The sequence below is a fragment of the Desarmillaria tabescens genome (genome assembly GCF_030435595.1).
Source record: "Desarmillaria tabescens strain CCBAS 213 chromosome Unknown EV420scaffold_7, whole genome shotgun sequence".
Lineage (NCBI taxonomy): Eukaryota > Fungi > Basidiomycota > Agaricomycetes > Agaricales > Physalacriaceae > Desarmillaria > Desarmillaria tabescens.
Window position 1 is genome coordinate 321,841 of NW_026848306.1, and position 12,403 is coordinate 334,243.

The 12,403-nt window shown below is 49.4% G+C and overlaps 2 protein-coding genes across 2 annotated transcripts; one reads left to right on the plus strand and one right to left on the minus strand.

Moving 5' to 3' along the window:
- The first annotated feature begins 1,568 nt into the window (after positions 1–1,568).
- On the plus strand, positions 1,569–2,710 carry EV420DRAFT_1094670 (uncharacterized protein). The gene has a single exon (XM_060465795.1). The coding sequence runs from the start codon at positions 1,787–1,789 to the stop codon at positions 2,486–2,488; it is 702 nt and encodes a 233-aa protein (XP_060334849.1). The 5' UTR covers positions 1,569–1,786; the 3' UTR covers positions 2,489–2,710.
- A 5,176-nt stretch (positions 2,711–7,886) lies between these two features.
- Positions 7,887–10,887, minus strand: EV420DRAFT_1518779 (plasma-membrane choline transporter-domain-containing protein). Its single transcript, XM_060472080.1, has 7 exons — positions 10,754–10,887; positions 9,831–10,707; positions 9,382–9,777; positions 8,974–9,329; positions 8,742–8,919; positions 8,619–8,694; positions 7,887–8,565 (listed from the first exon to the last, which is right to left on the minus strand). The coding sequence occupies exons 2-7, from the start codon at positions 10,538–10,540 to the stop codon at positions 8,191–8,193; spliced, it is 2,091 nt and encodes a 696-aa protein (XP_060334850.1). The 5' UTR covers positions 10,541–10,707; positions 10,754–10,887; the 3' UTR covers positions 7,887–8,190.
- Between the last annotated feature and the right edge of the window lie 1,516 nt (positions 10,888–12,403).

Sequence of the window (12,403 nt, forward strand, 5' to 3'; positions counted from 1 at the left end):
TCAGCATAACCTAACATGAGGATCCTCGATGCATACACGATGGGGGTAACCATCTCGCTGTAGAACGAACCGAACAGTTATCTTAGCTTTGAGACCGCACAGAACCAGAACCATCACATGACATTGACAACGGGTCTCAACTTTACAGCACTGCGTCACCACCACACGTCTTGGGTGTGGGTGGGCCATGGATGTTATCGCACAGGGTGGGTGCATGTTCCGGAGGCGGTGGGATGTCGCAGCAAGCACCCAATATCGTGATATCAGCTGTCCCCCCACGTTTAGAACATTCGAGAAACGAGGCTGGCTGGCTGGCTCCCTGGCTTATCGAACAACACCTGGCTGAAGACCCGAGAGAACTTGGCGTGTTTGTCTTGCTGTATGCCTCATCTCTTGTGCGTGGTTCTAATCAGGTTGGATCGGAATATACCTTTTGGGGCATGCAATAGATGGATCCCAAGACGATAAGATGTGCTTCATGATCACTCATATCACTCATAATAACAATAGAGGGTCCTTTCGCTTTCGGATGGCACGATGATGGGTTATCTGTCGACGAAAGATTTCCACTCCGCCCCGCCGCTGGGTTCATTTCCGTGTGTGTTGAACAAGCTCAGTCTTTTCTTCCCAGAGGTTATCGTATCGACCGTCCCGCGAGATTTGCGCGGGCCGGTTGCATTCAGGCCGTATAGGTGCGGCGGGGGAGCTCATTTCCGAAGGAATATACTTTTTCTGGAATCTAGTGTGGTCCCAACCCTCTTCTGCGCCACCCGTGCGAAGACTCTATGTCGACCTCGCTCGTCTCCATTCCGGTGGGGGCCCTTCTTCGGGTGTCAGGATATTGTGTTCGCAGTTCGCAAGGAGTTCATTTCCGTGCATTTACTTTGAATGTGTAGTACTAGGCTACAGAGATGGCATATGACTGACTACCTCCCTCCCTACGCACCTCGCGCCCCAAGTCGGACATCCACGGCCTTTGGAGGCATCAATGTTATCGGATTCACATGCTCTGTCTCTAGATGGTAATTTGTGGGGAGGAGACATGTATTGATGCCAAAATTACTCGAGCTCATGCAGGGGTGATGCGAATCGGGGCTGCAGCTGCCTATCACCTATATGATCCATATCGTAGTGTCTCTACGGTGATACTTGGGGTAGACCTCTCCAAGTTGTGCGGGGAATTCCCGGAATGGAAAGTTCAGCTAGAGGGCAAGATTGCCGAACGGACGGAAATTTGAGCCCCCCCACAGGAAAACCCATTTCTCGGAGAAGAAAGGTTGGTCATGGGTGAGGAGGGATGAGGAGAAGGGACAAATTCATTCCGAGCAACTCGCGGAGACCGAGAATGTAATAAATAAAAAAGAGTTAAATATAAGACATGGGAAGCCGTGAAGGAATCCGGAATGGATATGTTCCAATGTCGGGACAAATATAGGGGAGATCCAGTCGGAATAGTCAGAGAGCCTCGGAAAGAGGTATACCGCGGTATGCTTTGTATGCAGGGCAGGTAACTGGTAGCACGGATGATATGATAAGATGGATGGATTGAAGAAGAACGAGTCAGATCACAGGCCGGTGATGAGTCATGGAAGCAAGTTCGGCAAGCACGAGGCATCCACGGGTTGGTCGATAATCGGAATCTGTCTGAAGCGAACCGGTTCAGCTGACGGATAACGGAGATAGATTACGCGATTGGTTACACAGCCAGATGGTGTATGACTCCGGCTCAACCGCAGACTCTCTCTTTCATCCCTTTTCTATATAAGACCGGCTACATTTCCCCCTGATGGCCCCCAACCGCTGTCCCCCGACATGCATTACTCTGCAAAGCACGCAGAAGCCTCTCGTCTCCTCGATCCCTCTTACTTACTACTCAACGACTCACAACTACCAGCCCCGCGTCTACATAGACCGCAAGGGCAATATGCATGATCCAGACTACCGCCACTTTCCCGTGCTTTCATCGTCCCCAGCCTCATCCAGCTCGTCCTCGTCGTATTCTCATTCACGGCCTACCTGGGAAACAGGCTACCAGTCGGCCATTCCCGACGATGACGATGACATCCAGGGCGACTACTACGACCCTTTCACCAACCACGCGCTCAGGCGCTCATCCTCCCTCACGCGCCCTACCACGCCTTACTACCCCTTCTCCTCCTCACCCATATCAGACTTTGAGTCGCCCTTTGACGACGGTCTCGAGGAGAAGCCATGCAGCGTGATGAAGAAGGCTTTCCGTCCGCGCAAGTGTCGCGAGAAGCGCCGCGCGTCTCTAGACTCTACCATGGAAGAGTCCTACTACCCCGAGGCAGAGGCAGTCCCAGAATTGGAAACAGACGAAGAAGATGAGGAGCGTCACGAGAAGGAGGAACGTCCCGCTCCCACATGCTCAGAGGCGATGAAGAAGCAGTGGCAGTCGATTTCGCTCACAGTTAGCTTTGGGGTTTTCAGAGCTAGGCGGAGGATGAGGAGGGTGCTCAGTCGTTAAATCAACACATTTTTGCTGAGTTTCCCTTTCACTTCTTTGCATCTCATACCCACATCATACCCCGCATCGTCTGTACACCTTCGCAATCGCATCACATCACATCAATTTGTATCGTTTATCTTTTCGCACTTTCGAGATACCTTTTTTCTCTTTTCATGCACACGGTTATATTTTTCATACATGTATCTTTACTTTTTTACATGCGCCAAGACCCGAATGACATTGATTAAACATTATCCCCTGGCGTGATCTCTAAGACTTCATTACCAACCGCGCTATACTATGACTCACGGAATACCCGTTTATCCCGATATGTCCCATGTGTTCCCCGCATCGTCATGCCATTCATTCCTAATCTGGTCTTCCACTCAAAAGTCTTACTTACGCGTGTTCAATCGGTTGAATATACGTGGCGCGGATGTATTGTCCAGGTGGTATTCTACTTACGAGGTAACCCCTTCCGTACGACCTGCGGAGAATTGGCGTCCAAGCATGGTAGCCAAGTATTCACGCGAAGCTTCTGTATTATCATGCGATAGTGCTCGCGTCGTAAAGTGACCCAAGACTCGGATGACAGATATATTAATTGTCAGCCAAGAGGATACGATCGGCCCGTTGACGTGTTGCAGCACTGCTCTGTATCCTGGCAGCGCCCGGCCGGGAATTGTACTCAGAGTCAGAGTCGTCAGCAATGCATGGGTCATCGTCATGCCGTCGAAGTCTTCGAAGGCTTCTCTCAAGCGGCCGCGGACTCTGGAAATAATATGTTCCCTGATCGATGGTCGCTGAGAGCCATCTTCTGGTAGCAGGCGAGAGAAACCACATTCATGTTTGCCCAACTTAGCAGCCATCAAGAATAGTCGTTTAAACCAGCTTGTCTTCGATTCCAAGCCTGCTTAAATTTGCAGGTATGATCAAGGCAACTAAGTAACACGAATTAGCTGACTTGGCATCCATTTTCATGATGATTCCCCCACTTGATAGATTCGAACAGGGTTACTTTTAAGCAGGACCGATGAGCATGCCGAACACTTTGCTAGCCTAATCTGGCAGTGATTTGAACTCCGAAATGGCTTGCCCGCGCGCCGAGTTCAGCTTGGACGCGCAAAGACACGACTTGCAATGCATGTTCAACCAACTGCATATAAAATATGGCACATGCCTAGATATTATGTTGTCTGTGGCGTAACGAAACAGCATGACTCCTAGAATAGCAAAATACTCATTCAAACCGCTTCGTGCACGTTGCTGGTGCGTACGTACCTGATTGAACTTCTCGGGGTGTATCTATGCATGCGGAGTGCCTTACTCGATACCGCAAATCAAGATGAAACCGAACTGTGTGTGAAAGCCTCCCAGGCATCTGAGTTTGGAGGGCTGCACGCTCTGCGGATCCAATGATGATGTTACGCAAATCGCGTAGTGGCGTAGATGTTCATATGCTTGCAGAATGAATACGAGAAGAGCAATACGCATGTATTGGAGGCCCGAGACCTGCAGAGATATTACCAGTCGTCAGTCATTTGGCTGATCCGCACCATTTAGTTCAATGAGGAGGAGGATATCCGGGCCTCGACGTAAGCTTCCGGAGACACGGAGCTGCCGTTTCTTGCGGGTCGTACCTTTTTGTCCAAATATTCGAATGGCCCCAAATCCGGTCCGCGAGCGGGTACCCGATGAGTGAAACAAATGCATTGAGTAGTATCGGAGGTTTTCGCGGGTGATTCGGGACGGGAAGGAGAGACTCACAAGCAGGACATGGAAGTGTCATGGTGGCTTAAGGGTCCCGGGGAGTACTAGTGACCATCCAAGGGACATTCAATTCCTCGTAGACATGATGACTCCGAAGTGGGCGTGATCAAACTGAAATTTTGAGGTCATCCTCGACATCAAGCATAGACGAACCAGGTTCATCAAGGAGTAGTAAATTAGATGCAGGGTGGTTGCGAGTCGGGGCGGGGCGGCGGATCGAGGTAAGATAACACAGAGTGTGCGATATAGATGTTGATGTCCGATTCGGGCAATGGTATCGAGATGAAGGTTGGTGATTAGTAGCGACATGCTGATAATTAACTACGTCAAACAACGTCGAATGTTTCGCGTCGCTCGGTACCGTCGCGCATCCCAGAAGAGCGTTGCTTAGGTGCGTGCGTGCCTCGAAACCTTCACGGTGACTACTCCATAGGTGTGAAATTTCTTCCTAATCACATGAATTAGTCGGACGTCAATAGATACGAGGAAGACCAAGTACCACAGGTGAGTATATTACGAGTGTTTGCTCCTCTCCTAGCAGCGGCAGTGAGAGCACCGCAGGGTCTCCTTCCGCCAACTCAATGGGACCTGAGTGGGCTTTCACGTCCCTCGTTATCACCTCCAAAAAAGGTCAATTGGGCGCAGAAGTACAGTGACAGGCGCTTGCCGCCAAGTCAGGCAAGTCATCTATAATCGGCGACACTACACCGATAATATGGAAAGGAAGTCCGGCGACTGCTGCTTTGATTTCCGACGTTAGAGTTGGTACGTGCAAGGTCCAAACTTCGAAGCCAGGGTCCTTTAAGTTGCCGACGCTCATGTTTAGAACAGATGCAGACAGAAAGCATTCATCTGTACGTAGCAAACAGAGTCCGAGTCTCGTCACCGCAAACGACGTTGAACAAGCCTGTGAGGCGCAGAAGGTCGGTGGCAGGCGCCTACCGCCGGGCTTCTGGTAATTACATGAGACCTAGACCCTACGCAATGATCAGTATGATATGAAAAAGAAGCAGAAATACGCATGAGCTTGATTCCCGGCGTCAAACCTGGACTTTGAAAGTGAGCACCCTTTTGGTTACCGATGCTCACGGCAGGGTCAAGAAGCATGTTCGTGCGAAATCGAGTCCGAGTCTGGCCCTCCACCAGTGAGCGAGGTGGAGGCATGTTCCGCGCTAAGTTAGCTGACAGATGGTTGACATAGAAGAACATATTCTATGCGTGCTTCTCGGGTACCAAAGGGCACACGATAAGTGACCGGTGGGAGATTACGGCACTTCTATAGGTAGCTGGGAAGATGAAGGCAGTGGTACTTGGTGCGATTCGTCCGGAATGCGCGGCAGATACTTGGCATGATTTCGGAGGATGAATTGTTTCCGTACTCCTCGAGGGAGTGGAAGCAAGCAAGAAACTTTCCTGATGCTACCACTATAGGCTACGATGGGAGTTGAATACCGTAGTTGAGAACATGTTGCATGCTGTCTTGCATGGAACTCATGGAGGCCACAACTTCCAGTCACAATGTCATATAAACATATCTTTGAATCATGCATCACAATGCGCTCTCTTGGCAGCTATGAGCTATAATCATACTGTCCGGAATGCTCTATAGACCTCGATTAGGTCAGGTTGGACCATGCTAAGCGGTGAAGAACACGTACCGCATATGATGTCAACCCGATAAATAGATCAATCAACGAGACACTATCAATTTGCCAATAATTGCCAAAATTCGCTTTAAATGCAGGGTTACAGTAGCATGGAAGTCACTGACCTAGATTCTTGATCGTATTGTCGAATATAACAGGGAGTCGAAAAGGGACGTCTATAGTCATTACGAGATCTTTTGGAGCAAACGAGAATATTTCGCCGGTCTGCACACGGAACAGCAAGAATCTTAAAGGATGTGAGAGGTATTCCTTCACTAAGATCTCGGCGCATCCGTCGTCAAGATAGGTGAATCAGAGTAAGACGAAGGTGGATCGTTTTTCAGGAGTGTTGCTGGGGCAATGTTGTGTATACCGTAACACAGGTGAGGCTGCAGGGAAGTAAGGACCCCGCATATATGCGGCTTAATCGACTGTAAAAACTCACATTACTGAAAAAGTGCGTTGAATTCTATTAGGAAGACCGACACGTTCAGTTACACCCTGTTCGACTATGGCGGGATTCGCGGCAAGGCGTGTTCGTGCGACGGGAACGATAGCGTATATGGAAAATCTGGAGATGCAAGAAGCGAGCCATACGATGAGGTCGATCTAGATGTCCGACTTGGAGAACCTTCGGCCTCAGCTGGATATATGCGCGTCATTAGACTGGCCTAGAAAGTAAAATGCATGTCGCTACTAGAGGCATTGAAGGCAGTCGGGATGTCGTACTACAACACGAATAGACCACAAGTTGACATTGAGATGCAAATAGTGACTCCCTGGTTATATGCCAGCGGCGCAGCAGTTTCGGCACCAAGAACAGCCCCATGATTGCTGGTTGTCGCGAGGCAACTAAAGGGTGAGGTATACAGTACGCGTGACAGCAATGGGTGAAGGCAGGTGCCAAGTCGCCAGACGAACGCTATGCATGCTCAACGAAGAAAGCAACGCCAGATACGCGTTCGAGCCTCCGAGATCATGACCGTTTGGTGTAAACTTCAGGTTGTATTTGTCGATGCTTGACACGCCTTGTCAGGGGCCAAATTTAGACTCAACGTGATTACTATTTGTGCTGACTCCTGGAATGTCGGTAATTATTGCTGACTCCAAGATTCCGTGGGTATTGGTGTGACTCGATTAGGACTCGGGCCCGTTGGAGAGTACTTGGCCGCCCAATTATTTGGTACGTGTTTTTGTAGACCTCGGCCCATATGACGAGTGACCTGAGAGGATTCTCTATACTTTCACTAGCAGGTCAGTTACTTATTATAAAGGGCGTAATAACCTCGCGCACTTCATAGACCATAAGGTTGTATCAGTATCTCCCTTAATGATGAGCAGGGACTCTAAATATGTACTGGACGGATCAGGGAACCAGCGCTTATCAGAATATACAGCCTCGTTTGTCGGAGGTCATCAGGTACTGCTCAAGGGACGAAGCAATCTCCCAAAGGAAAACAATTTACTATCTCCCAACCTATTTCGTAGTCGGGCCGAAGCCTAGCTACTATCGTGTAATACGACGACGAAGGATTTCTCAGCTTCTATTTCATTCGACCGTGTCGCGTTACTAACACTTAGCTATTGTTACTCATCGTTCTATAATTACCAACATGGACCAGAACACTGATGAGGCTATTGTAGCCTAGTATCTCGCGAATCGCGACATGGGCCGACCGAGCTTACTTAGCAAGTCTCTCCAGCAAAAGCGTGGAAGCATCCAATGACATGCTTGCGGGCTCCCCGAAGACTGTGCTTCGATTGCGAGCTTCTCGGGAGAGACGCACATTCTATGAGTGGTGCCCTTTGGAAGCTGGTACGGCCATCATAATAGTAGACGGACATAACGGATGTGAATTGCATTGGTCGGCAAATGTACAGGCCGATACTCTTTTTGAAGAAGCAGCCACCATGAACTGGTTCAACGGGCACGGGCGGTAGGTGGAGATATCCTGGAAGACAATCGTGTGGTCCCCTCATGGGATGATCATCGGGCGGGGGTGTAGGCTTTCATTGCAGATCCCTGTACGAAAGATACGGATACTACAGCCAAAAATAAATCAGCTGCTCAAAAAACTGGAAAACCAGCTGGGGAGGTGATTGCCATTTCGAGTAAAGACTCCCGTGGTCCAAAAACGGACGCTCGGAGAACAATGTGGCCCAAGATAAACGAAGGAAACTTAAACAAGACATCTGTTATATGTACTGTAGCTACAGGGTCATGAGATTATACTATGGGTTACACATGAAAATGACCAGAGAAATAATATGAACGATCAAATCTAATCATAAATCGTCGATTATCTAGAAAAATCCTGATCCGGGGAAAAACTGTGATCCATCGCCCTCTTCCTCACTGTCGCTGTCGTGCTTATAATTCTGTGCCGCTTGGCTGCTTGGCCTTGGCTGGGGAAGAAGTCGTGAATCATCTTGCAGATAACTTTGCTGGAATGGGTCAACGTCTTCTTCCACAGGTTCGGGTATGCTTTGTTGAGCAGGCGGTGGTGGCGGTGGGCTTTGACGGGACACTGGTGGAGGTGGAGGCGACGGCTGTTGCCAGTGTTCAGGGTACACATCATTAGTGGAACGGCTGGGTGTAGTTGCTTGGTGTTGCGGTCGTGAAGGGGTAGTTTGTGCGGAAGGTCGGTGTATTGCCTGCGACGGGTATCCATACTCAAACTAACCAAAACCATGAGAAATGCATTGTGCGACTGAATAGGGAAAGTACTGACAGCTTGGAAAACTTCCTCCCGCTTTCTTTCGCCAAGATCCTTATCAATACAATAACACATGTATAGCGTGTCCGCACTGAAAAGATGTTAAGACGTGGCCCCATAAAGGATAATAACTCTTACGTGTCTTTCACCAATCCTACACAGAAGAGTCCAACGAGAGCAGTGACACCACCGGCTAACAATGCAGCGCCCAATGCTTGGTCCGGAGCATTCAAGGTATGTGCGACAAACAAATACGTTGAAAGGGCGAATGGAAAAGTTAATGTCAATGGCGCCACCGTCAATAATGTCAATGGAGCTATTCCCCATCACAATTAGTATCGGAAAATATACCGCGGAAACATTCACATACGTTCGGCACTAAAACCGCGCTTGCCAACTTTATTTGTTAAGGCTCTCGCTCTGCGCGCGCTCGGCATAAACGGATCGCCGGTAATGCCCACATACACCAGCGCGTACTTGCTCAATGCTGTGGTGATACCCTCCAAGAAGCCAACAACTACTCGGATCCCAGTAACAAGAAACAGCGCCCGAGCGGGCATATACAGAGGCAACCGTTCAAAGAAGACCGTTAAAAGCGTCAAAAGTCTGATAGCTGTTAAAATCAGGGCCGAAAGAACAACTGTGCCTAGAGAAGGCCCAGTAGAACGCGTCAAAGCGGCGTGAATCGTGTGTGTTGACATTGGGGGCGGCGGGAGAGCGTCGGGACTAAAAAAAAAATTAGACAGCTGCTCTCATAGCGACGAACTGCTGAGCTTACTTGGCAAAATACCACGCGCCAATCACGCTTGCGCATGTCATTCGCAATACCCCACGCGCGACTCCCCATGTCCATAACCAGACACCGACAGTTGCAGTAATAGACCAGTTGGCCCAACCCCTAACGTGCCATTCCCAAGAGGAGCTTCCTTCATAGGGGGATGTAAAATACCCTATTAGGAGTAGACGGAATATAAGCGTAACGAACGGTATTGATGCAAGGAGGGTGGCGAGAAGGATGGTCGGGGAAAGCGCGAGAAGGAAAGGATTGGCCATTAGGAGCTGGGTAGACAACGTTAATGTCGAGGACGTGGAATGTATATCCCTAGGAAGACTGAGAAGTCTTCGAGCGGTAAGAATAGACAGAGCCAAGGGAATAAGAGAGAACAAGCGAAGCCTGCAAAGCGTAGGTCAGTCGAAATTCGATATCTAGCGTGACGATACGCGTACCCTGTAGTTTCACCCCATGTTGGCTCAGTGTCCCCATCCCACATAAAACTTCCTACAAAGGCCCAAATTGCAGATATGAACAACGTCGCGGGGATAAACACGGACGTTATGATCATCACAGGCCGTACGAATATCCGCAAAAGGAGCACATGGGTATACGCCACGAATGCACTCACAAAGGTGAGGATGGTGATGAGGGGTACAGTGTGCAGAAGGGTGGTATATGGTAGTGTCACCCCAGGTTTCCGGTCGGACGTGGGAGTCGTAAACAGCATTATGATAGAGAACAAGAAACATAGCGAGATCCCTGTACACCACAGAGCTGTCCATACAAAATCATTGAACTTCCGCCGTCCTCTAGGAACATGCCGGGGATCTGGGAGTGAGAAGACATCCAGTGGTCGAACCGTACCATCGCGGGGTAGTAGTGAATCAGTGAGTGATAGTGACACCGGCTGTCTGCCCGTAGAAGGAGGTGGAGGAATGAAAGACGGTGGATGGGATCGACTCTTCGAAGTAGCAGCGAGAAACTCTGCCGGTGGCTCCAAGTCTGTCGAGTCCGATGATGATGAAGGCGAAGGATCCCTCAACGGAGACGCCTGATGCGCCAGCCAACCCTGGGGCGAGTCTGACCGGTCTGATAGACGATCCGGGGAAATGAGTGGTCGTGACTGTGGATCACGGTGTCTGGAGTCATGTCTCGAATACATTGCCTGCTCCTCCTCGTCAAGTCGAAGATACGGGTCCTCATCATCCTCATCCTCGATTTCCGGCATATTTCCACTCAGATTACCGCTTCTCAGTATGGCTCTCTCGCAGGTGAGGATCATCGAGGTCATTTAGGTCGGCGTCGGGATCGTATCCGGCACGAGATCCACTGTCGGTGGTGAATGAGAAGAACATTGGCTGAGAGGAGGCCATACTGGTTTCGCCAGTTCTGTGGTCTATTGATTATTTGCGAGGCGAACGCAGCGAAGGACGTCGCCATCGTGGTCGACGTCGAATAACGAGAGCGTAGTTGTTGACACTGAGGAAGGCTGAAGCAAGCTGTGTCTGAACGCGTAACCCGTCACATAGTCACAGGAAAAATGTCACGCCTCGAGGATTCCCGCCAGCTCCATGCTGATAAAGAAAACATATTTTTATGTAACGATAATTGAAGACGAGAGTAATAAAAAATATCCCGAGGGTAAGAGAGTAAGGGGATCAGCCAAGAACTGCTTTTGAAGCTTGGAGAGTCCGCTCCTCGCTTGTTTCCATTTTCCTAGTTCGTCGTCATGATCACTGACTGTCCTGAGGGATCCGAACATAAAAGTCGAGGTAAGCCTAGGTGGTCGCTACGCTTCTGTCTCGGAAGTTCAGAATCAAGTGCAAAAAAAAACTGCGACGTAATACAGCGTGAACCTGGATACTGAATGTCAACCGGTCGATCAAGCCGCCATTGTCATGGAATAATCGCAGTAATCAAAGGAAAAAAAAAGGAACGTTGCACCGTGTACCACGATCCTACGGCGAACTAAGGGCCGTGGCTAATGACGCGGAGTCATCTCAAAACAAGCACTTGTTGACGCTGGGGCGAAGGAGTCAGAGAACAGTCAAGGCATGCGAAATTAATTATTCATGAACCCGAGAGGAGAGTGATGAAGCCACCGAGAATCAATCATTTTTATTTTGAGAGCGAGAATTTTGATGCCGTAATTTCATAGTCGTATCCAACGCTGAAAATGCTATCGTTGAATGTGCGGCCGACCTAGTACTCGCACTCGCATGCTGTTCGCCGAATAAGCGTAGTCTTGATACCAAAGGCGATGCGGTGTGCTCTTCGTTCATATGGAAGGCCCGCAGTGATACAGCTAGGGATGATTGCCCAGAGATCTAAGAAGCTGGTCGTTGACAACCAAAACAGCAGAAAGCGTCTACAGAAAGACGGTTAGAGAAGTTGGACATGTTTAAGCTCAAGGTCCCTTTATAGCCGTTTGCATACAGCTTGACAGTGATGCATATTTTTGCAAGTCAAGAGAGCGTTCTTAACTCTGTCATAAACAGAGTTTATGAAGACTTTGATGCGAGCTTATAGCCGTTTATGACTGTTTCGGCGACGTCGGAGCGGCGATATCTCGGTCTTGGAAGATCATCCAGAAATGTTAAAACAACCCCGCAGTGAGTTATATCTTTAATACACAGCTGCGGACCTGTCCTTTTCCTAAAATGCTGTGAGCTTGATCCTATACAGCTACGAGAAAACAAGTTACCAAGCGGACTTCCTGTGCTCTTTCAACGCACCAAATGGAGCCTTCTAGGAAGGGCCTGTGTCTCCTTTGTTCAAGTTATCACGCGCGTAAGAACAGACCGAAAGTCACGACCTTTTTGGGACAACGTTTCGAAACAAAATACACGCGTACCCCACAGCGTTACGGTGTCCACACGGGTCCATAGCGCGCGCCCAAAATCCATCATTATCATTACGGGACCAGTAGTCGCAACGACTTATGCCCGGAAACCGGGGGCTTGGCCTGAAACAGAAACAACAATTCCCTGAACAACGCGTCGGCTGTGGGCCTCAGAACAGCAAG